Raw genomic sequence first — 26,953 nt, 5'->3', positions numbered from 1 at the left:
TTTTCTTCTGTATTGTGAAGTACAGCCGAGTAAATGATCAGGGGAAGGGCGGGACTAGGATCTATTCATCGGCTGTTGATTGGATAGAGGCAGATCTGAATTTAAGATGATTTAGGACGACTAAAAGATTGGAGACTAAAAGTCCGACATATGTCAACTGGAATGTCAAAAAATTGATGTTTGGATTTGGATGTTTGTATTAGTCTTGTTAGGGTTAGGGTTGTTTTAGCCCAGCGATTGGGTTGTTTTAACCCAGCGGTTGGGTTGTTTTAGCCCAGCGGTTGGGTTGTTTTAAACCAGCGATTGGGTTGTTTTAGCCCAGCGGTTGGGTTGTTTTAAACCAGCGATTGGGTTGTTTTAAACCACCAGCGGTTGGGTTGTTTTAGCCCAGCGGTTGGGTTGTTTTAGCCCAGCGGTTGGGTTGTTTTAAACCAGCGATTGGGTTGTTTTAAACCAGCGGTTGGGTTGTTTTAGCCCAGCGGTTGGGTTGTTTTACCCCAGTGAATGGGTTGTTTTAGCCCAGCGGATGGGTTGTTTTAACCCAGGGATTGGTTTGTTTTAGCCCAATGATTGGGTTGTTTTAGCCCAGCGGATTGGTTGTTTTAACCCAGGGATTGGGTTGTTTTAGCCCAACGATTGGGTTGTTTTAGCCCAGTGATTGGGTTGTTTTAGCCTAGCGATTGGGTTGTTTTAGCCCAGCGATTGGGTTGTGTTAAACCAGCATTTGGGTTGTTTTAAACCAGCATTTGGGTTGTTTTAAACCAGCATTTGGGTTGTTTTAACCCAACGAAGCAATTGGGTGGTTTTAACCCAGCGATTGGGTTGTTTTAGCCCAGCGATTGGGTTGCTTTAGCCCAGTGATTGGGATGTTTTTGCCTAGCATTTGGGTGATTTTAGCCCAGCGATTGGGTTGTTTTAGCCCAGCGGTTGGGTTGTTTTAGCCCAGCGGATGGGTGATTTTAACCCAGGGATTGGGTTGTTTTAACCCAGTGAATGGGTTGTTTTAGCCAGCGGTTGGGTTGTATTAAACCAGCGATTGGGTTGTTTTAACCCAGAGAAAAGTTTGCACGTTTGCTTGGGGAGGTATTTCTACCTAGCATGACCTTTCCGACGTGATTGAGCAGCGCAAGATGAGCAATTTAAGTTAAAAAGTAAAAATGTATATACTTTTTAACCTCAAATGCTGGACTTTGGTGTTGTTCTTCTTCACGGCGTAAGATGTCACCACGTCAGAAAGGTCACATGACGTAGGTGGAAGTGCCGAAAACTGTTCTCCTCCAAATTTAAATTCGTCCGTCATCGTTGTTTCCCCTTTATTTGTGTGAAGGGCGTTTGATTTAGTCTTTGCACGTTTGTTTTAACTCTGGGTCGGTACTTCCACCTACATCATGTGACCTTTCCGACGTGATGACATCATACACCGTGAAGAAGAACAGCACTGAAGTCACTGAAGTCTGAGGTTAAAGTGTATAAATGTGTGTGTGTGTGTTGTAAATGTGGTGATGGTTTGTCTAGATCAGACTCTATTCCTCGTCTGTGATTGGTCAGAGCCTCTGAAGCTCTTCCTCTGAAACTGCAGTGATTTGGACCTTCAGCCGTTGGTTCCCATTGAAGTCCATTATGAGCAGAAAAATCCTGGAATGTTTTCATTTATTTTCGACAGGAGAAACAAAGACATCTTGGATGAGATGGGGGTGAGGAAATCATCAGGAAAATTTCATTCAGACGTGAACCAATCCTTTAATTGTGCACAATTTGATCTTAAATTAAATCTTGATATATAAAATATACCGTGCAAAACAATGGACAATGGACAAATCCCACCAAACTTGTCTTTAATAGTGTGTATTTATACTTTATTGATATGACAGTGATACTACACTTTAACAGACTGAAGAGCATACAAAAATAGTATCATATATTTCCATTACAATCGCTATAAATGAACTGTCTTTCCCAAAGCACACATGCGTTTCACAGCTTCTGCATGTATACAATAAAGATGAGGAGGGGGAAAAAAAATCCAGATTTGTGAATGAACTGAGATAAGCACTTGTTTATATTCCTTATATAGTTTCAGAGAGTATTACGAATGTGGCTCACAACAAGCAAGAGATATTTGTATAAAATATTCATAAAAATCAGCTGCACATGAAACCATTTTTGTGTGCTCGATGATCGTGGGCTAAAATATCGGTCATATCTACATCTACACCTATGTTAGAGATTTTGAAAATATATTAGGTATTATTTTATAGATTAGTGTTGAAGAGGATTGTTTTTCTGCAATGCTATGGTTTGAATTACTGCCTTTGATCAGCCTCTCTCTCATGTGGCGCGAGAAGCAACATTCAGGTTATTGTTTGACATTTTCTTTTCAAGCCAGTCTGAGATCTGTCCTCGCTCTCTCCATCACTCACAGCCGGCCTGGCTCCCTTCGCTTGGCTGGGCCCTTGTTCTCTTCGGCTCCGGGGTCACGGCAGGTGCACTCATCCTGATCGCAGTCCACCCCGAACTGGATGACCTGTCAATCAAGCGGACACATTTTCACTAACATTATAAACCATCGCCACATTTATACACACACACACACATTTATACACTTTAACCTCAGATGCTCATTTTGCGCTGCTGATTTTGAAGTTGGAGATGGATTTTTCTTTTATAATGGAACCTTTTCCAGTTCCTCTTGAAGCCGATACAGAAGTGACCCACCTTAAACCACCATAAACCACCCCTAACCCACCATAAACCACCATAAACCACCCCTAACCCAGCTTAAACCACCATAAACCACCCCTAACCCACCTTAAACCACCATAAACCACCCTAACCCACCATAAACCACCATAAACCACCCCTAACCCACCTTGAACCACCCCTAACCCACCTCAAACCACCATAAACCACCCCAACCCACCTTAAACCACCTTAAACCACCCCTAACCCACCTTAAACCACCATAAACCACCCCTAACCCACCTTAAACCACCATAAACCACCCCTAACCCATCCCTAACCCGCCTTAAACCACCATAAACCACCCCTAACCCACCTTAAACCACCCCTAACCCACATTAAACAACTCTAAACCACCCCTAACCCACATTAAACAACTCTAAACCACCCCTAGCCCACCTTAAACCACCATAAACCACCCCTAACCCACCTTAAACCACCATAAACCACCCCTAACCCATCCCTAACCCGCCTTAAACCACCATAAACCACCCCTAACCCACCTTAAACCACCATAAACCACCCCTAACCCACCCTTAACCCACCTTAAACCACCATAAACCACCCCTAACCCACCTTAAACCACAATAAACCACCCCTAAACCACCCTTAACCCACCTTAAACCACCCCTAACCCACATTAAACAACTCTAAACCACCCCTAACCCACATTAAACAACTCTAAACCACCCCTAGCCCACCTTAAACCACCATAAACCACCCCTAACCCACCTTAAACCACCATAAACCACCCCTAACCCACCTTGAACCACCCCTAACCCACCTTAAACCACCATAAACCACCCCTAACCCACCTTGAACCACTCCTAACCCACCTCAAACCACCATAAACCACCCCAACCCACCTTAAACCACCCCTAACCCACCTTAAACCACCCCTAACCCACCCCTAACCCACATTAAACAACTCTAAACCACCCCTAGCCCACCTTAAACCACCATAAACCACCCCTAGCCCACCTTAAACCACCATAAACCACCCCTAACCCACCTTAACCCACCATAAACCACCCCTAGCCCACCTTAAACCACCATAAACCACCCCTAAGTTAACCCACCTTGAACCACTCCTAACCCACCTCAAACCACCATAAACCACCCCAACCCACCTTAAACCACCTTAAACCACCCCTAACCCACCTTAAACCACCATAAACCACCCCAACCCACCTTAAACCACAATAAACCACCCCTAACCCACCCCTAAACCACCCTTAACCCACCTTAAACCACCCCTAAACCACCCTAACCCACATTAAACAACTCTAAACCACCCCTAGCCCGCCTTAAACCACCATAAACCACCCCTAACCCACCTTAACCCACCATAAACCACCCCTAACCCACCTTAACCCACATTAAACCACTCTAAACCACCCCTAACCCACCTTAAACCACAATAAACCACCCCTAAACCACCCCTAACCCACCCTTAACCCACCCTAAACCACCCCTAACCCACCCCGAACTGGATGACCTGTCAATCAAGCGGACACACTTTCACTAACAGCGTCCAGGAGAGATTCGGCCACAAACATCTGATGGGGATGTGGGAGCCACACGCAGGCTTTGAGCGAGAGATCAAAGTGTGGTTGGGATAATTCAGCTCGAAAATACATCAAAACAATGAGCGTTAGCTTTTCCAGATGTGCGATCGATATCAACTGTGGACCAAATTACTCTCTATTGTGACCGTCTATTGAAGAAATATGTACAAAAGCTTGGGGAATGGACTGTTCCATAACTAGAAAGTTATAAGGATTGGGTTTTTTTACACTTGAAGGATCGATTAGGAAGCGTTCAGTGCGAAAGAGAGAGAGAAAGCCTGTGAGCAGATGAGTAAAGGAGGGGAACACATGTTAAGAATCCTGTCCAGGATTCGTGTCATTTAATATTTTATATTTTATCAGTCCTAGCATGAAAAATAAATAAAAAAATAAATAATAAAAAGTATAAATATATATATATATATATATAAATTCTAAAATAAACTACGCATTTAACCTATGAATTAATTATTTAATTATGATAAAAAATGCTGGGTTGAAAATCGACAAACCCAGCGGTTGGGTTGTTTTAAACCAGCGATTGGGTTGTTTTAAATCAGCGATTGGGCTGTTTAAAACCAGCAATTAGGTTGTTTTAACCCAGCAATTATGTTGTTTTAACCCAGTGAATGGGTTGTTTTAACCCAGCGATTAGGTTGTTTTAACCCAGTGAATGGGTTGTTTTAACCCAGCGGTTGGGTTGTTTTAACCCAGCGGTTGGGCTTTTTTAAACCAGCAATTAGGTTGTTTTAACCCAGCGATTAGGTTGTTTTAACCCAGTGAATGGGTTGTTTTAACCCAGCGGTTGGGTTGTTTTAACCCAGCGATTGGGTTGTTTTAGCCCAGTGAATGGGGTTGTTTTAGCCCAGCAATTGAGTTGTTTTAACCCAGCAATTGGATTGTTTTTGCTCAGCGATTAAGTTGTTTTAACCCAGCGGTTGTTGTTTTAGCCCAGCGATAGGGTTGTATTAGCCCAGCGAATGGGTTGTTTTAGCCCAGCAACTGGGTTGTTTTTCCCATCGATTGGGTTGTTTTAACCCAGCGTTTGGGGTTGTTGTAGCCCAGCAATTGATTTGTTTTAACCAAGTGAATGGGTTGTTTTAAACCAGCGATTGGGTTGTTTTAGCTCAGCGATTGGGTTGTTTTAGCCCAGCGATTGGGTTGTTTTTGCCCAGCGATTATGTTGTTTTAACCCAGCGGTTGGGTTGTTTTAGCCCAGCAATGTATTAGCCCAGCGATTGGGTTGTTTTTGTCTAGCAATGATGTTGTTTTAGCCCAGCGATAGGGTTGTTTTAGCCCAGCAATTGGGTTGTTTTAGCCCAGCGATTGGGTTGTTTTAGCCCAGCAATCGGGTTGTTTTAGCCCAGCGATTGGGTTGTTTTTGTCTAGCAATTATGTTGTTTTAGCCCAGCGATAGGGTTGTTTTAACCCAGCGGTTGGGTTGTTTTAGGCCAGCGATTGGGTTGTTTTAGCCCAGCGATTGGGGTTGTTTTAACCCAGTGAATGGGTTGTTTTAGCCCAGCGATTGGTTTGTTTTAGCCCAGCGATTGGGGTTGTTTTAGTCCAGCGATTGGGTTGTTTTAGCCCAGCGATTGGTTTGTTTTAGCCCAGCGATTGGGGTTGTTTTAACCCAGTGAATGGGTTGTTTTAGCCCAGCGATTGGTTTGTTTTAGCCCAGCGATTGGGGTTGTTTTAACCCAGTGAATGGGTTGTTTTAGCCCAGCGATTGGTTTGTTTTAGCCCAGCGATTGGTTTGTTTTGGCCCAGTGATTGGGGTTGTTTTAACCCAGTGAATGGGTTGTTTTAGCCCAGCGATTGGTTTGTTTTAGCCCAGCGATTGGTTTGTTTTAGCCCAGTGATTGGGTTGTTTTAGCCCAGCGATTGGTTTGTTTTAGCCCAGTGATTGGGTTGTTTTAGCCCAGCGATTGGTTTGTTTTAGCCCAGCGATTGGTTTGTTTTAGCCCAGTGATTGGGTTGTTTTAACCCAGTGAATGGGTTGTTTTAGCCCAGCGATTGGTTTGTTTTAGCCCAGTGATTGGGGTTGTTTTAACCCAGTGAATGGGTTGTTTTAGCCCAGCGATTGGTTTGTTTTAGCCCAGCGATTGGGGTTGTTTTAACCCAGTGAATGGGTTGTTTTAGCCCAGCGATTGGTTTGTTTTAGCCCAGCGATTGGTTTGTTTTGGCCCAGTGATTGGGGTTGTTTTAGCCCAGTGATTGGTTTGTTTTAGCCCAGTGATTGGGTTGTTTTAGCCCAGTGATTGGGTTGTTTTAGCCCAGCGATTGGTTTGTTTTAGCCCAGCGATTGGGGTTGTTTTAGCTGTGATCGATATCAACTGTGGACCAAATTACTCTCTATTGTGACCGTCTATTGAAGAAATATGTACAAAAGCTTGGGGAATGGACTGTTCCATAACTAGAAAGTTATAAGGATTGGGGTTTTTTACACTTGAAGGATCGATTAGGAAGCGTTCAGTGCGAAAGAGAGAGAGAAAGCCTGTGAGCAGATGAGTAAAGGAGGGGAACACATGTTAAGAATCTTGTCCAGGATTCGTGCCATCACCACAGGTTACAAAATAAACCCAAATTCCCAGCTAAGCGGCCTACTGCAGGAAAAGTAAACACAAAACGAGAGTAAAAGCGCTGATTTCACCTGATGTTTACGGGACGCAATTGTCCAATTGCGGTGCAATCGAGCCTATTCACTCATGTGTGATGCATTTCTTGCACACGCTGTTTAGCTTTAGTTTCATGCTAAATAATCATGACAGATGCGTTTTTAAAATACCCAAATATTTGCTTTGCGGATCACCCACGCAAACTAGAGCAATGCATCTCATTTTGTTTCCTGCGCAGGGATATTTGGATGCTAGAGAAGGAGCCACAGAAGGAGGGATGAGAGGAATTTGTTCTTTATTGTCCAACCTGGCTCCTGTCCTAGACGCTCTTAAACCAGACTGCCCCACCAGCGTACTGGGACTTTTCCACGGGCTGCGTAAACAGAAGCAGGACCTACAGTGGCTGGATGCCGTTCCTCACGGTTTACTTCACTTTCTCAGACCCTGCTTGTTTCACAGTTGCTCATGACCACTGACACCTGGCCCACTGCTAATAAAAGCTGCTCTATCCAGCCATGGATTTATGACAGACACTTTCCCCCGGGCTCATTCTCTCCGGGAGAACACGCCATCTGTTCAGGGAAAGGGTGATAATGTGGCGGCGCGATATGAGACGGAGATTGGCTGAGGGATGAGAGGATGACTGAGGGATGAGAGGATGAGAGGATGACTGAGGGATGAGAGGATGACTGAGGGATGAGAGGATGACTGAGGGATGAGAGGATGAGAGGATGACTGAGGGATGAGAGGATGAGAGGATGACTGAGGGATGAGAGGATGACTGAGGGATGAGAGGATGAGAGGATGACTGAGGGATGAGAGGATGAGAGGATGACTGAGGGATGAGAGGATGAGAGGATGACTGAGGGATGAGAGGATGAGAGGATGACTGAGGGATGAGAGGATGACTGAGGGATGAGAGGATGAGAGGATGACTGAGGGATGAGAGGATGAGAGGATGCCTGAGGGATGAGAGGATGAGAGGATGACTGAGGGATGAGAGGATGACTGAGGGATGAGAGGATGACTGAGGGATGAGAGGATGAGAGGATGACTGAGGGATGAGAGGATGAGAGGATGACTGAGGGATGAGAGGATGACTGAGGGATGAGAGGATGAGAGGATGACTGAGGGATGAGAGGATGAGAGGATGACTGAGGGATGAGAGGATGAGAGGATGACTGAGGGATGAGAGGATGAGAGGATGACTGAGGGATGAGAGGATGACTGAGGGATGAGAGGATGAGAGGATGACTGAGGGATGAGAGGATGAGAGGATGACTGAGGGATGAGAGGATGAGAGGATGACTGAGGGATGAGAGGATGAGAGGATGACTGAGGGATGAGAGGATGACTGAGGGATGAGAGGATGACTGAGGGATGAGAGGATGACTGAGGGATGAGAGGATGAGAGGATGACTGAGGGATGAGAGGATGAGAGGATGAGAGGATGACTGAGGGATGAGAGGATGACTGAGGATGAGAGGATGACTGAGGGATGAGAGGATGACTGAGGGATGAGAGGATGAGAGGATGACTGAGGATGAGAGGATGACTGAGGGATGAGAGGATGAGAGGATGACTGAGGATGAGAGGATGACTGAGGGATGAGAGGATGAGAGGATGACTGAGGGATGAGAGGATGAGAGGATGACTGAGGGATGAGAGGATGAGAGGATGACTGAGGGATGAGAGGATGACTGAGGGATGAGAGGATGAGAGGATGACTGAGGGATGAGAGGATGAGAGGATGCCTGAGGGATGAGAGGATGAGAGGATGACTGAGGGATGAGAGGATGACTGAGGGATGAGAGGATGACTGAGGGATGAGAGGATGAGAGGATGACTGAGGGATGAGAGGATGAGAGGATGACTGAGGGATGAGAGGATGACTGAGGGATGAGAGGATGAGAGGATGACTGAGGGATGAGAGGATGAGAGGATGACTGAGGGATGAGAGGATGAGAGGATGACTGAGGGATGAGAGGATGAGAGGATGACTGAGGGATGAGAGGATGACTGAGGGATGAGAGGATGAGAGGATGACTGAGGGATGAGAGGATGAGAGGATGACTGAGGGATGAGAGGATGAGAGGATGACTGAGGGATGAGAGGATGAGAGGATGACTGAGGGATGAGAGGATGACTGAGGGATGAGAGGATGACTGAGGGATGAGAGGATGACTGAGGGATGAGAGGATGAGAGGATGACTGAGGGATGAGAGGATGAGAGGATGAGAGGATGACTGAGGGATGAGAGGATGACTGAGGATGAGAGGATGACTGAGGGATGAGAGGATGACTGAGGGATGAGAGGATGAGAGGATGACTGAGGATGAGAGGATGACTGAGGGATGAGAGGATGAGAGGATGACTGAGGATGAGAGGATGACTGAGGGATGAGAGGATGAGAGGATGACTGAGGGATGAGAGGATGACTGAGGGATGAGAGGATGACTGAGGGATGAGAGGATGAGAGGATGAGAGGATGACTGAGGGATGAGAGGATGACTGAGGGATGAGAGGATGAGAGGATGAGAGGATGACTGAGGGATGAGAGGATGACTGAGGGATGAGAGGATGACTGAGGGATGAGAGGATGACTGAGGGATGAGAGGATGACTGAGGATGAGAGGATGACTGAGGGATGAGAGGATGAGAGGATGACTGAGGGATGAGAGGATGAGAGGATGACTGACGGATAAGAGGATGACTGAGGGATGAGAGGATGAGAGGATGAGAGGATGACTGAGGGATGAGAGGATGACTGAGGGATGAGAGGATGACTGAGGGATGAGAGGATGACTGAGGGATGAGAGGATGACTGAGGATGAGAGGATGACTGAGGGATGAGAGGATGAGAGGATGACTGAGGGATGAGAGGATGACTGAGGGATGAGAGGATGAGAGGATGACTGAGGGATGAGAGGATGACTGAGGGATGAGAGGATGAGAGGATGTGAGGATGACTGAGGGATGAGAGGATGAGAGGATGACTGAGGGATGAGAGGATGACTGAGGGATGAGAGGATGACTGAGGGATGAGAGGATGAGAGGATGACTGAGGGATGAGAGGATGAGAGGATGACTGAGGGATGAGAGGATGACTGAGGGATGAGAGGATGAGAGGATGACTGAGGGATGAGAGGATGACTGAGGGATGAGAGGATGACTGAGGGATGAGAGGATGACTGAGGGATGAGAGGATGAGAGGATGACTGAGGGATGAGAGGATGACTGAGGGATGAGAGGATGACTGAGGGATGAGAGGATGACTGAGGGATGAGAGGATGAGAGGATGACTGAGGGATGAGAGGATGACTGAGGGATGAGAGGATGACTGAGGGATGAGAGGATGACTGAGGGATGAGAGGATGAGAGGATGACTGAGGGATGAGAGGATGACTGAGGGATGAGAGGATGACTGAGGGATGAGAGGATGAGAGGATGACTGAGGGATGAGAGGATGAGAGGATGACTGAGGGATGAGAGGATGACTGAGGATGGGTTTGATTTACCTTTCTCGATGAGAGAGTGGACGGACAGCAGTCTCCTCCGTCATATTGGCAGTATGCTCGGTTATTAATGGTGTCACACCACCCATCTCCTCCAAACGGCTGCAAACAAAAGACAAATATCAGACATTTGGTTACATAAGGAATACGTGTTTATATAATGCATGTTGAGAAAAGACCATTTTTGGTATTAAATTTGTTTACATACATTCAGATTATATAAGAATTGTATTTATCAGTATGCTCATTTCCCATATTTCTTTACATTTAAATTATATTTACCATCATCTCGCTTAACTTTAAAAACACTAATAATTATATTAGTTAACCACATACTTCTAATCTTAGTTTGTTCATTTAAAGTTTTACTAATACATTATTAATATCAAACATTGTATCTGTTGATATTATTTAATAGCTAATATGAACTAACAGTTGAATTTTTATTAACAAACATTAAGAATTATAAATAGTTCTGAGAAATGTGGTGCTCATTTTTAGTTAATATTAATTAATGCATTGCAATAACTGTGGGACCTTATTGTAAATTGTTGCCCATTACACTGTTAAATATAATCAAGTGAACATTGTTTTTTTTACACTAAAACACTTAAAAAAAGCGTGTAATGCTTAAATTCATGTGTAGCATTTAATCATTGCTTGTATGTATTTATGTGATTTGATTTATTTAGAAAAAATTGTATACAATTAAAAAAAAATTATCAGTCATAACATGAAAATAATACAATATATATTAATTTTAACTTTTTAATTATTAATCTAATAATCTTAAATTAACTACGCATTTAACCTATCATTTAACCTTTCAATAAACTCGAAAAAATGCTGGGTTGAAAATGGACGAACCCAGGGTTGTTGGGTTGTTTTAGCCCAGCAGTTGGGTTGTTTTAGCCCAGTGATTGGGTTGTTTAAGCTAAACCTAAAGCTGGGCTACAACAACCCATTCACTGGGGGTTAAAACAACCCAATCGCTGGGTTAAAACAACTCATTCACTGGGTTAAAACAACCCAATCACTGGGTTAAAACAACCCAACCGCTGGGCTAAAACAACCCAACCATGGGCTAAAACAACCCAATCGCTGGGTTAAAACAACCCAATCACTGGGTTAAAACAACCCAACCGCTGGGCTAAAACAACCCAATCGCTGGGCTAAAACAACCCATTCGATGGGTTAAAACAACCCAACCGCTGGGCTAAAACAACCCAATCGCTTGGCTAAAACAACCCATTCGATGGGTTAAAACAACCCAACCGCTGGGCTAAAACAACCCATTCGATGGGTTAAAACAACCCAATCGCTGGGCTAAAACAACCCATTCGATGGGTTAAAACAACCCAACCGCTGGGCTAAAACAACCCAATCGCTTGGCTAAAACAACCCATTCGATGGGTTAAAACAACCCAACCGCTGGGCTAAAACAACCCATTCGATGGGTTAAAACAACCCAACCACTGGGCTAAAACAGCCCAACCACTAGGTTCAAAAAAATCCAACCCCTGGGCTAAAACAACCCAACCGCTGGGTTAAAACAGCCCAACCACTGGGCTAAAACAACCCAACCACTGGGTTAAAACAACCCAACCGCTGGGCTAAAACAACCCAATCGCTGGGTTAAAACAGCCCAACCACTGGGCTAAAACAACCCAATCTCTGGGTTAAAACAGCCCAACCACTGGGTTAAAACAACCCAACCGCTGGGCTAAAACAACCCAATCGCTGGGTTAAAACAGCCCAACCACTGGGCTAAAACAACCCAACAGCTCGGGCTAAAACAACCCATTTGCTGGGTTAAAACAACCCATTCACTGGGTTAAAACAACCCAACCGCTGGGCTAAAACAGCCCAACCACTGGGTTTGTCCATATTCAACCCAACCTGGGTTGTTTTTAACCCAGCATTTTTTAGAGTGTAGAATATCCTACTAACAGGCAAACTATAGCCTTCCATATGCAGAACCTCCCAAACCCCCGAAGAGCCCGACCCAGTAAAGCTGCCCTCAGAGTTCTGAGATGCATGAGTGACTTCATTTTACTGCACAATTAACAGTTTTCTGTGAACATGAGGCCGTCCGGATGTTCCTCGAGTCTCACAGGAATGAAATGCATGAATCACGCCAAAGGGATTTCTGCTATACTTTATGGTAGGTGGCATGTCTCATTTATTCCTTTCAAATAAAATAAAACTGCATCTGTTATTCCAGACAAAACTTCCTCACTTCCTTCCTTCGATGTCATCGCTTCACCTGTGCTCGAGCACAGGTTCCCGTTCTGCAATGCTCAAGGCAGAGAAGTCCAGCAATTATCAAATTTAACGTGCATAAACACTTTCGATGCCTTCTAAAGGATTTTACCTAACCTAAAGGATCCGATGCCAATAGCAGGAAAACAAGAGCGTTCTGCCAAAGATACTCTTGGCTCTGTTGTCCTTTCCTAAAGTCGACCTGCTTCAATCCATCCCAGCTAAACCCAGTCCAAAAGCTTTTTCCTGCCCTGGTCTCATTCTCCAACTCATAAGCAACAGCATTTTTCATTCTTCAGTTTCAAGCTTGTGTATATTTCATGTATTTCTGTATTCTTGCTCTTGTATTAAGCACATCACACATTTATTGGCAATAACAATCTGAGAGCGATCGTACTACAGTGCTACGTATTACAAGTCAAATGTCTAAATCTAAAACACGTGCGTTATAATTGTTGTTTTAGAAAAGGCTGGAAAAAGAAAAATGACCTAATGGCTAAACTAAATAATCGTGTAACAGTAAATGGGAAGGATGTGTGGAATGCATCTGCCCGGCCAGCGAGAGGAAAACTGCCAGTGAATGTTAAACAACGCCGAAGCGCTACACAAAATCCTCTGACCCGGACCTCATCTGGCACAACACAAAACAACCGCCAGGAAACGTCCAGAACCCGCCGCACACACACAGAGGAGGACCACAACACCTCAGGCTGATCTACCGCTGGTCTCAAACTCACACACATTATTTCTGCTTTGGCTAAATCGTTTTAGGCAACATGTCCTCCAACCAATACACCTATAGGTGGTTTATCACTTCCCTGAAATGCGACCCACAGGAGCGTTTACTAAAGGTGTGTCCGTATCGACAGCAGGACACTTTCATTTGAATGCTTTGCTTCCATTTATTTGCGTCATATTTAGGGTGGGTTAGGGGTGGGTTAGGGGTGGTTTAAGGTGGGTTAGGGGTGGGTTAGGGGTGGTTTAAGGTGGGTTAGGGGTGGTTTAGGGTGGTTTAATGTGTGTTAGGGGTGGGTTAGGGGTGGGTTTGGGGTGGTTTATGGTGGGTTAGGGGTGGTTTAAGGTGGGTTAGGGGTGGTTTAATGTGGGTTAGGGGTGGTTTAATGTGTGTTAGGGGTGGTTTAGGGTGGTTTAAGGTGGGTTAGGGGTGGGTTAGGGGTGGTTTAGGGTGGTTTAATGTGGGTTAGGGGTGGTTTAGGGTGGGTTAAGGGTGGTTTAGGGGTGGTTTATGGTGGGTTAAGGGTGGTTTAAGGTGGGTTAGGGGTGGTTTATGGTGGTTTAAAGTGGGTTAGGGGTGGTTTATGGTGGTTTATGGGTGGTTTATGGTGGGTTAGGGGTGGTTTATGGTGGTTTAAAGTGGGTTAGGGGTGGTTTATGGTGGTTTATGGGTGGTTTATGGTGGGTTAGGGGTGGTTTATGGTGGTTTAAGGTGGGTTAGGGGTGGGTTAGGGGTGGTTTATGGTGGTTTAAGGTGGCTTAGGGGTGATTTAAGGTGGGTCACTTCTGTATCGGCTTCAAGAGAAACTGGAAAAGGTTGTCACTTGGTTACAATGTATTGGGTCCATGTAGCTCTTAAAGGGCCGGACCTGATATTCTGTGTGATTAATGTCAATCAAACAACAAAAGACAATAGAAAATCATCCCATGCTTGACTGAATAACATTAATATATGTATTAAAGGTCCCATGGCATGGCATTTTTCTATTATTTTATAGTGTTTCCTGAGGTGTACTTATATTGTTAGTATGATTTTTACATCATAAAATGTCATAATTTAGAAATAAAAGGCATTTTGTCTATACTGCTGTTTGCCCTGTGGCTGAATGCCCTGTTTCAAGAGGCGTGTCTGCTGTGAGACTTCAGTAAAAACGCCCACTGTTGTGATTGGCTGACATCTTTGCATTTGATACGAGCTGAGGGGGCGTGGTTTAACGTTTAAAGTTAGTAACTTTAGTAAATTATGGATCAGCGCTGACTCGAGATGCGAACCGTTTAGAACGATTCAGTCCGATTTGGTGAACTGATTCGGTTCACTAAAAAGAACCGATTCAAAAGAATGATTCGTTCGCGAACCAGACATCACGGAGACGGAGCGATTGCTAACAAAGTTATTTATAGTAACTACTGAGTTATGAGAGCGCTGTCTGTCAGCGCGAGTTTATTGTGTTTGTATCTGAGAGTTCTGAATAAACACGAGTCCCAGTCACGCTGAGTCCGTCTTCATCATTATTACCAACTTTGTAACACATGCAAAGTACCATTACAGCTGTCGAGATGAACGAGTTAGTAAGTTTGATTAAAGCATTTTTTCTAGATATGTTCCAATCATATGAATAGCGTCATTGACGCGCATTGAGTACACAGCGCAAACAAAGACACAACAGCAGTAATCGAATGTAATCCAGTTTATTATGGGGAAAGCTGGCTAGCCTAGCCGGATACCCTCACGCTTACCCCCGTCTGCTTAATCTCGCCCCGCGTTTGGCTCCTCCGCTGTGGGCCAGATGCAGTACTGGGGGTCGGGGATGTTGAAGGCCGAGCTTCGGCGTGTGTGAGGTTTATCTCTAAAGATGTGGCTCTGCCAATGTTAAGCAGAAACTCCCGACTGTATGCACATTTAAGAACAGATAGACGCGACGAGGACGTACAAAAACACTGACTCACAAGATAGAAAACACGAAAACACCGTTCTGTCTGTCTGGAGAGAGAGAAGCCGCAGTGTGTGCACGAATAATAAATAATTAGCTACACATCAGAAATCACTGATCACAGATCAGAAGGAACTGAACAATGACTTCTGTTTTCATTTGTACATCCAAACACTGAGAAACTGCCAGCGTTCACTCGTTCACACGCAATGATCTCTGGAGCGTTTGCATGGGCGTGCCAGATTCTCTGGGCGGAGGAAAGGGAGGAAACCGTTCCTGCTTGGACGTCAAACCAGGAGACTTCAGGATTGGCTCGTCTGGCCTGACATTTTCTCAAAGGCAGAGAAAGACAGCCAGAACTCGGGTTTACACCGATCAACATTTCTATCCACTTGGGGACAATATTCAGGCTAGGGGAACTCATATTAATGTTGAAAAACCTCATAAAATGAAAATTTCATGCCATGGGACCTTTAATAATCAGTGTATAGTTAATTTATAGAGTAAAGACTATGCAGTTTTTTTTAAACATTTGATTATTTAATTTCTTGAATGCTACTGTCACTGTTTTTGTCATATTGTTTGTAAATATACATTTTTGCTTATTTTTTAAAAACAAAGATAAAATTAAATTAAATATCTATATTGTAATTATATAATTACTTAAATATGAAATTACTCGTATCATGAAATAAGATTTTGGTCATCCCAGCCTGTTCAGAATGAAATGAACATGACTGATAATAATGTGATCTCTGTAAGGATGTTCACACTGGCATGTAGTTATTATCATATTATTATTTTCAAATAAAGAGGAGGGAATGGTCCAAAAGCAGGACGGGAACATGCTGGCCAAGTGAGTTTTTAGTATAAAACAATGAATAGTAAGTTCTGTCGTATTATTTAATGACTTGTACAGTTCTTTGCCGTGGCATTGATTCAGTATCGAGGTATTTTAGTCTGCTATCATATCGAAGTCATAATTTTGGTAACTTTATAGATATTTTGTATGTTATGATCTGTTGTGCTGCATTCATACCTCTATGGTTTACAGCATTAGTAGTTTTTTCCCCATGTACTGTATCTGATATATATCCACAATAATCGAATCGAAAGCTTGTGAATGGAAATGGAATCGAATCGTGAAATGTGTGTCAATCACCAGCTCTAGTGTTATTTTAGGCCGGTGCAGTTTGCAATCAATGTTTGGAGACCGAATGGCAAAGACTCCATGACCCTACTGTAATCCGATGATGGATTTATATTTCTCTCAGTGTGAGTTCAAGCTGTCCACTTTGAGGTATCTATCCCAAAACTCTTTTTCCTGGCCTCCTCTCAAAAGGGGGTTTTTCGGAGGCAACCCTGCTATGTTTTTGGGCAGTATCCAAAGCTTGATTTAGATTACAGAAATGTATTGAAAATGAAACCCTCGATGAGTCACTTAAAAAAGATGTATTTTCAAAAAACACAATTAACCCCTAGCAACGGTTTCTGGGATGAGCGTCCGAAACAAAGCGCAATCTTATCAAGGTGTCGTTTCACCTCGCATGACGTCGGGAGAAATCCCACCGGAGCGAGGGAGGACACACTCCACAGGTTTCCTGACTGACTGACCACATCTAATGCAAAGCAAAAGATAGAATAAACACAACCTCCATGGAAACAACATGTTTTCATTGACAACAATGTTAGTGCTGGCATCTCACTTCGCTGAAATATGCACCCCTTGATTGGCCCTCTCCAGAGCTCCCAAAAGACTACTAATTATGTTCCCCTCCATTTCATTCCTAATGTAAACTTTTTCCTTTTTGTCTTTAAATGCAAGCTGAAAAACAACACGTCGCAACGGCAAAAGGGTGAAAGAAGTGTTTGTTGTTTTTGTGTGTGTGTGTGTCTTGTCAACTTTTCCCATAAAATTAAGATGAAGAAACCCAGTGCTTGCCCTGAGAGGAATCAGATGACCATTCTTGTAACCATATTTGCAGCAGGAATGTGAACAGTGGTTCTTCATAAACCTGTGGCATCATCTGTAAAGTTTCTCAAACGGAGCCACACAAAAAGAGGGAAAAGTCGACTCGAATGCTGGAAGCTTTGAAGCAATCAAATAAATTGTGCTTGATAGTGGCAGAGAGACGGACGGACGGCGGGAGAAACAAAACAAGTCCGCAGGTCAGAAGATCATAAAATCAAAAGCATCCAAGGGTCAAATCAACTAAACACAAACCGAGGGCTTTCAACAGAACTCACTAACACATGAAGACTCGAAGATTCTCGTTCATCTGAGATAATAAAAGAGCAGACTAAACGTCTACCTATGATTAGACCGGTTCAAAGTGAAATATTAATCACGACACATAAACTAAAGCATGACCTGAGCCGACCCCTTCCCGTATCATCGGTCTATAATGGGAAAGACCTTCTGGATGTGATGCCGAGCCGCTGGAACATGTGCTGTGGTATAATTTATATTGAGTCTCCAATATAAAAGCAACTGTTTTGCTTGGTAACAAACGAGGGCAAGAGAGATGAGAGGCTCTGGCAGATATGAGGGGTATTTGAATATCATAAAACATCCCTCTACAGGAATGATGTGTTCCAAAGTAGAATGAATAGTTCATAAAACCTGTCAGCTTTACTCTGAAACTGTATATTAAAAATGATCAAAACTGATGTTCGTGGAAAAAAAACATGCTACTGATGATAAAATATACAAAACATACTATTTTATATGCAATATATGGCATAGATTTTTATATCTTATATCTATTTCATGCATTCTGACTTATTTCCACTGTTAGAATTGATTCTCATGATAAACATGGGCGAGTTGGACGTGTGACAGAGTATTTCTGTGACAGATACACTCCTTCAGGATTAGAACACGTTTCAGAAAGTTTTTTTTTTTTTTTTTCGTGTATGGCCCTGTATGACGTCATAAAGGGGGGAACTCCTTATATGGACACTTCTCCTGGAAAAGCGTGCACACACACACTAGAGCAGGAGCGAGAGTATGCTCATCATTCGGGTAACGCAAGTCGAGAACAACAATCACTAAAAGAAGTGTGTGTGTGTGTGTGTGTGTGTGAGGGAAAGATCACCTTGTTCATCTTCACTAATAACCCAGCGTTAGTTCACCCAAAAATGAAAATTGTGTCATTAATTCCTCACCCTCATGTGGTTGGACACCCGTCAGACCTCCGTTCATCTTCAGACACAAATGAAGATATTTTAGTGTAAATCTGATGCTGAGAAAGGCTTCAGATAGGCCTCCATTGGCATTCAGTACATTTACACTCACAAGACCCATAAAAGGCTCTTAAAACGTTGTTACAAAGTCCATCTCACCACAGTGACTCTACAATAATTTTACGATGCGACGACAATAGTTTTTGTGCGCAAAAGAAAATCAAAATAACACCTTTATCCAACTTGTTATTGTCTTCCGTGTGTGTCTCCACGACGCATGCGTGAGAATATGAGCAGATCCGGCGTTCGGACACATGACCCAGAAGAGATTTGTTTACAAGCAGAGGAAGACGCGCGTGTCTCAGCTGTTGAATTCTACATTGATCGTGCTTTAGGTCTCAGTGTAGTTCTCAAAATGGGGCTAAAGTGTGTATTTCATGGATTCCCGAACGCCGGATCTGCTCATATTCTCACGCATGCGTCGTGGAGACACACACAGAAGGCAATAACAAGTTGGATAAAGGTGTTATTTTGATTTTCTTTTGCGCACAAAAACTATTGTCGTCGCATCGTAAAATTATTGTAGAGTCACTGTGGTGAGATGGACTTTGTAACGACGTTTTTAGTGCCTTTTATGGGTCTTGTGAGTGTAAATGTACTGAATGCCAATGGAGGCCTATCTGAAGCCTTTCTCAGCATCAGCTTTACACTAAAATATCTTCATTTGTGTCTGAAGATGAACGGAGGTCTGACGGGTGTCCAACGACATGAGGGTGAGGAATTAATGACAGAATTTTCATTTTTGGGTGAACTAACCCTTTAAAGGGTTAAGGGAACAGAGGATGCAGTTTGTGTTTCCGGAGTTCTGCAAGTGTGTGTGTTTGTTCCCGGTCATGAGTGGAAACCGCAGGCGGTGAGTCAAACTGATCATATGTGTGTGTGTGTGTGTGTGTGTGTGTGTGTGTGTGTGTGTACCAAATGTGGGACGATTACTAAGTTTGTGTGGGACAATGTGGGACATGTTACCAACACTAAAACATAACCTGAAACTGTTGTATAATCTTTATTTTACATGTCATTTAAATTCAACACCACTGAGCCCAAAGGCAGCAGGCATCATGCAGATAACTAGTTTTGAAACAGTTCTGACCAAGTCCAACAAAATAAATAAGGAACAAATAAAACATAAAACAACATGAAATTAGTTAATTGACAGTCTTATATATAAATTTATATTATATGTTAAGAATATAACAAATGTACCGAATTATCCATTCGTTTTCTGACAGGGAACACATGGAATGAATCACCGCTCCACATTTTGATTGACAGCCATCACAACCTACTAGTGACCGTGTTTTCTCCTTTCTTTTCAACCATTGGTCTTGGATAGGATTTAAAAAACGTCTGTTGTATTTGTGTAAGGCGGGATGTTACTTCTGACGAAGCGCTGTTAAATAAAGTTGGAAAACGCTGCCGCAAAAAGAATAAAGAAAATGCTTTCTTAAAAAGGCAAAAGAATACATGCATGTTTTCTTAATATGATAATTAAAAACCAACAGACTGATGAAAATGCGGGACATTTTCTCAATATGTGACGTGCGGGACAAGGGGTGACAATGCTGTGCGGTACAACGCAAAGCGGGACAGGTGGTCACCCTAATCGAGAGTTATCCAGGGAGAGTGTGTGTGTGTGTGTGTGTCTCTTTAGCTCCACCCACTGCACGCCTCCACGAGAACAACATCAACGTATAGTGAATCGAAAGTTAATAATGCCATGCAGTGACAAACTTTGTTTTAAAAAGTGTGTGAATGGGGGAAGTCATGAGAAGTCATGTTTAACGTGATAGTTTCATCCTTAACGTTTCATCTCCTAACTATAGCATAATACAATATGGTCAGTCCTGAGATTCTTCACACAGATTCCCAGTCCAGTGGTAGAGCTGGTGTCCGGCGAGCGTGTCTGAGGTTCGGTTCTGGGTTTGAATCCGCCATTGTGTAGCTTTTCTCTCATAAAAACCAAAGGTGTTCATCAGTGATTGTGTATCAAGAGCAGGGACATGCTTGTGTGATGTAACCGGAGTGAAGTCTAAGGGCTTTCACACCTTGTTTGATCCGGATTTTCAAACTTTTCAGTTTGGTCCGAATCAAAATGGCCGGTGTGAAACCTCCCCTGACCACGGGCCAAACAGACGAAAAGAGGTCGTCTCAGTCCGGATCAAACTGAACAAAGGTTGGGTTGGTTTCTAGTGTGAAAGCATTTTCTGCATGGTTCGTACTTTCAGAGCATTTACAGGAAGTTCCTGTTTATGTTTAAATATTATAATGTGATTTTTAAATTTCATCTCGGCTATATTGATTATGAAAAGTGAAAAGATGCGCAATATGTCAGAAGGTCAGATGATTTTGAAAGAAATGTTGTATGATTTTGCTTAGAAAGCCGTTCTTTAAAGTGAATTTCATTTTTTATAAATTGTATCTTAATTTTAATCAACGTTTAATCAGATAATTGCCTGGATTTAAATAATACGAAGCAAATAGTCTATAGCAGACAATAATCGCGGGAGCGATCACATGCTTTGCACATGAACTGAAGCGCGTCTCAAATAAACCGAAACTCAGCAGATACTCGTCTCACAAACATGAGAAATATGTGTTTATAAAGCTTGAAATGTCCACTTTTAAACATAACGAAAAGAAAACAGTCCAGCAATGAGCACTGTTCAATAGTGGCAATGATATGCGTCCGTTCATTCTTGTCAAAGACGCTGACGTCAGACGCACGTCTGTTTACAAATCAATCAATGTCCAGATGCCGCACACAGAGATGATGACGAGTGGACACAAGCAGTGTTGGGGAAAGATACTTTGAAAAGTAATGCATTACAATATTGCGTTACTCCCTGAAAAAGTAACTAAATGAGTAACTTAGTTACTTTTTCAAGAAAAGTAATGTTACGTTACTTTTCCGTTACTTTTTCTCACCTGGGCGGGGCTTGTTTTTTTTGTTGGCTTTTTATAACAACAAAGTTCTATTTTTGTGCAAATGTAAAGACCTCTTCATACCAAAATTGAAATAATAAGCCTCAGGCTGAGGTAAAAGTGCTAATTCACGCATGGACAGTAGAGGGCGCTGTGCTGTGCTGGCATTCTGGATAATGGGAGAATAAGACGCAGGAGAAAAAATTATACCAATAAAAACAAAAAATCTAGTAATTTTTGCTCATGGTTTAACTGAATCATTAAAGGCCAGCAGCAAGACATTGGTCAATAAAGGTAGATTAAATGCATGAAAATATTTGTTTTATTTAACATTTAATTATTGGTGGTTTGCATAGGACTCTGATTTAGCATTTGACTGATTTTATTCATTTTGAGGAGTACAGAATCTTTATTGTGCAAGTGAGATGAATAAATGCTCACATGTAGTCTAGAACTACAATAACCATCATGTTCACACACAACCTCTGCACTTACAATGTTTCTCATCATGTGTACAGGAGAGCTGTCAGTCAAATAAATGTGAAAAAGTAACTCGGATATTTTGTTGTAAATTTGAAAAGTAATGCGTTACTTTACTCAAGTTACTTGTAATGTGTTACCAACACTGGACGCAAGTGCGTCATGTAAAGTTCTTTAGTGCGCTCGCATAATTGCAATGTGAAACCAAACCAAAACTAACTGAATGTATAAAATGTATCAAAACATGAACTTCGGTTCGAACTTTGGTGCGGACTTTCAGGTGTGAAAATGCCCTAAGATGCGATGACGTCTTTTGTGTGTGTGTGTGTGTGTGTGTGTGTGTGTGTGTCTCTTTAGCTCCGCCCACTGCCCTCCTCCACGAGCTCGTTGTTTTCAGAAAGAATCGTTTCAGTGTATCTGTCTTTTAAAGACTCTTGGGAGATATGAAGGATCAACACTACTCTATCGATACTCCAGATTTACACCAGACTGGCACAAACTGTGTGTGTTATGACCCCTTTAAATGAATTTTAAACAGTTTACCCAAGTTACTAACATTTGAATGGCACACTGTTCTAAACACCGCCCCACCCTTTCACTTTCAAGACATGGAGCTAAAAATCCAGAGAGAATTACAATAAACAGTCATCCATTATTTTCCAAAACACACGACTGTTCATTTCAACACTGATTTCGCTTCCAGGCTTCACATGACGCCGCAGTGCTAATTCTGTTGACTTTTTGCGAAGCCTGGTATGTTACTTTCGTCACATATCCTTTGTGATTATTTTAAAACTTGTTTAATGCATCCATCAGTTACATAACATCCTTTAAATTCCCTCTGACCTGCACACACACACACACACCGATAAGATCATTCATTTGCTTTGGCACCTCGGCGCTACGATTGTCGACGAAGTCTGATGAGTTAGTGCTTGGGGTGAATTTAAACAGGATTCTGTGAATTGCGGGAAGGACTCTGGAGGAACAGAAACCGGAATGATATGTTTTATGATCATGTATATACCACATTTTACAGTGGCAATGATATTTTCATTCGGTTTTATTTTTGCGATAAAAGGAGCACCGGTAAGAATCAATCTGTCAGCGTGCCGTGGGAAGATGTGGCACGCAGTCCATCAACCGTTGCGCTAAATGTTTCTCTTGGCCATGGGGAACGTTCAAGATGTCTCCGTACAAGAGCGGACAGTTTCGGAAATCCCTGACAGCAAAATGCCTCATTGCTGATGCAAATGTAAACTCGGGAATTTGAAAAAACAGACAAAATAAAAATAGAAAACGAATTGACTGATTTCTTGACCGTTTGGATTGGGTTCATCACAAGAGACCTCAAGTCTTGCTCTCCAGCTCTGAATTCCTGTGGCCGTGAATGGTTTCAGCGAAAATCCCTCATGAGACGTATTACATGCTACTAGCTCGACCCACTATGCTTTATTTATACATGTTTTGAGAGAAAAAAAGGATTCAATGGATCAAAGGAATTGATTTGCGAGTTCCATTGTGGTCACAGACGTACATAGTGTTATGACTACAGAGATAGTGAGGAGCAAAACAGCGCATTGGACCTCCATGACACAATAACTGGAACCTTAAACCATCAACAGCGTCATCGTTCATCACTCCTGGACCACCTCAGTGCTCTGCTGGTGGTTATCTGTCAGAGAACTCTTTCCTCTCTAGATCTGACAGGGAGCAGATGCCAATTCTTTCTACGTCTTCCATTAATCTCTTAAAGGAACACGCCACTATTTTTGAGAATAGGCTCATTTTCCGTCTCCCCTAGAGTTAAAGGGTTAGTTCACCCAAAAATGTAAATTGTGTCATTAATGACTGACCCTCATGTGGTTGGACACCCGTCAGACCTCCGTTCATCTTCAGACACAAATGAAGATATTTTAGTGTAAATCTGATGCTCTGAAAGGCCTCCATTGGCTCAATGCACTTTACACTTTCAAGACCCTTAAAAGGCACTAAAGACGTCGATAAAAAGTCCATCTCACTACAGTGGTTCTACAATAACTTTATGAAGAGGCGACAATAGTTTTTGTGCTTTTGTGTTTTGAAATCGTCATCACTATGTAAGTCGTTATTTAGGGTTTTTTTGCGCACAAAAACTATTCTCGCCGATTCATAAAGTTATTGTAGAACCACTGTAGTGAGATGGACTTTGTATCGACGTCTTTTAAGGGTCTTGAGAGTGTAAAGTGCATTGTGCCAATGGAGGCCTTTCAGAGCATCAGATTTACACTAAAATATCTTCATTTGTGTTCTGAAGATGAACGGAGGTCTGACGGGTGTCCAACGACATGAGGGTAAGTAATTAATGACAGAATTTTCATTTTTGGGTGAACTAACCCTTTAAACAGTTGAGTATTTACCGTCGAATCCATTCAGCCGATCTCTGGTTCTGGCGGTAGCACTTTTAGCATAGCTTAGCATACATCATTGAATCTGATTAGACCGTTAGCATCTCGCTCAAAAATGACATATGAGTTTTGATATGCAGCGGCTGAAAATAGTCCCAGCGTTCTCTGTGTGAGCCGGTCATCCCGTTGGTTATGTTGACTGAAGTTAGCCTATTTTCAGCCGCTGTGTGATATCACTGCGCCGCTGCACTCATGGGGCGGCTCACAGCTCTTGATTATTACGCAGGAATGAGAGTATAGTTCCTGCTATATCGGCCTAGAAAATCACACCTTCTCATTTTCCGTCAGTCTAGTACACGATGTCACTACAGAAGAGTCAAGTTTTAAATACGAAAAATATAGAAACTCTTTGGTCATTTCTGAGCGAGATGCTAACGGTCTAATCAGATTCAATGATCTATGCTAAGCTATGCTAAAAGTGCTACCAGCAGACCCGGAGATCGGCTGAATGGAAACGGTCAAACTCAACTGTTTAACTCTAAGGGAGACGGAAAATGAGCCTATTTTCAAAAATAGTGGCGTGTTCCTTTAAGCTCTAGGACCATTTTCGGGGGATTTCCGCCTGGATTTGGATTCCCAAATTGATAAGTTTCTCATACACACATACAGTGTCTCTCAATACACAATACTTGTGTCACTTTACAGGAAACACTTTGAAGTTACATAAACCACTGCTAAAAGTGATAAACATGTAAGTATATGTTGTCTGAGCACTGATTTTTGAAAGTGTGTGCTCTAGCACCCTGCAGAATGTTTTGGCTGTTTCCACTAGATGGCAGAAAATACTGCAAAAAATATATGTGTCATATTGTAGATTTATTCAAATGGATCCGAATGGACGAATATGACCTTTTTTATGTGACCCCCCCCACACACACACACACACACACACACACACACACACACACACACTCCTCTCAGAAACTGAAGCCTCCGCGCCTCATTCGCCCCCAAGTGGTTGGTCCCAGTATAGCTCATAAGCCCCGCCCCTCCGTCTTTTCTAATGGACGCGAGGCAAACTAAACAATCAAATTACACTTCAAATAATTTTTTCCAAAAGTTGGTTTCTGTCATTGTGGGCAGTTTTTATCACGATGATTTCATTTCAAGCGTTCGTTTTTTAAAATAAGTTTAGTTTTTGTTAGTTATTTGATGCTATAAAAACGGTGACGTCATGTTTGACGGCTTCTCTGAGTGAAGTTGTCACTGAGGCACTAACAGACTTTTTTCTGGATTTTCTGTGAGGAGATTGGAGCTTTAGCTTTAATTTCTAGATTTCCATAGCATATCTGCACAAGATGGCAGCCCCACATTCGGACCAATGAAGTCGCGTCGTCCATATTTTTGTACGTTCTGTGACTCATATACAGTGGTATAAATGCAATATCCCTGTGTCTTTAAATTCGTTTTTCCAGTTTTTGCTGGGATATGCTGGAAACGGCCCAAACTGTCTGCAGGGTGCTAGAGCTCACAGGGCCTGAGATATACACTTTCAAAAATGAATTTATAACCAAAAAATCAAAATCTGCCTATTTTTTTTTCTGTTTTTTTTTTTAATATTTTATATGTTTATTATATCACACACAACATATACTATAATATGCATCACTTTCTGAAGTGTTTTATGTAATTTCAGGGTTTTCTGTAAAATGACACGGGGATATTACACTTATACCACTGTATATGGGTATGTTTTTATTACATAAAAAAGGTCATATTCCTCCCTTCAGATCCATTCGAATAAATCTAGCATACATGATCCAAACAAAATTCTTTTTTTCCCGTATTTGCTGCCATCTAGTGGAAACGGCCTAAACTGTCTGCAGGGTGCTAGAGCTCACAGAGCCTGAGTTACACACTTTCAACAATCAATTTATAACCAAAAAATCTAAAAGCGTCTCTTTTTTGGGGTGGGGGTTATTACAGCTCAGACAACATATACTCACATGTTTATCACTTTTAGCAGCGGTTTATGAAACTTCAACGTTTTTCCTGTAAAATGACACCAGTATTGTGTATTTAGAGACACTGTATGTGTGTATGGGAAACTTTACATTTGGGGAGGCCAAATCCAGGCGGAAATGGTCCCAGAATAATTGAGTGTTTCATATTTTTTTCACCCTGATATTTTTTTGGTAAATACATTTTTGAAATTGTATCCTCACAGTTCATTAATTTAAATGGCATACTTCTCTAAACACTTTTTCACCCATTCCCTTTCAAGATAAATTGATTGACATCACTGATAGAGCTAAAATCAAGAATTACAGAAAATATGTTCCACTGTTAATTTCAACACTATGTTCATTTCTAAACCTCAAACTGCAATCGCATGAATACAGTGCTCAAGTCTTATGGTCTACTCTTATGGTGTGTGGACTCTTTCTGAAGCGTTCCGGTCACTATATACTGTTGCTATATGGAAAAGAGCTGTGTGAACATCTGTTAAAACTCTCCTTTTGTGTTGTACTGAAAAAAACCCACATGGTTTTG

General features: G+C 42.5%; 1 protein-coding gene across 1 annotated transcript in view; it reads right to left on the bottom strand.

The window, feature by feature from the left end:
- Positions 1-2,416: 2,416 nt before the first annotated feature.
- The window catches only part of pappa2 (pappalysin 2), a gene marked incomplete at both ends in the record, with an annotated part of 133,390 nt that continues 108,853 nt past the window's right edge, over positions 2,417-26,953 (bottom strand). The window contains 2 exons of the mRNA XM_079819437.1: positions 2,417-2,524; positions 10,441-10,539. Coding sequence (XP_079675563.1) covers positions 2,417-2,524; positions 10,441-10,539 — 207 coding nt within the window. The remainder of the gene's footprint in view (positions 2,525-10,440; positions 10,540-26,953) is intronic.

This window comes from Gobio gobio, assembly GCF_949357685.1.
Source record: "Gobio gobio genome assembly, chromosome: 6".
NCBI lineage: Eukaryota > Metazoa > Chordata > Actinopteri > Cypriniformes > Gobionidae > Gobio > Gobio gobio.
The sequence above is the reverse complement of the archived record's forward strand: the minus strand, read 5'-3'. Positions and strand labels throughout refer to the sequence as shown.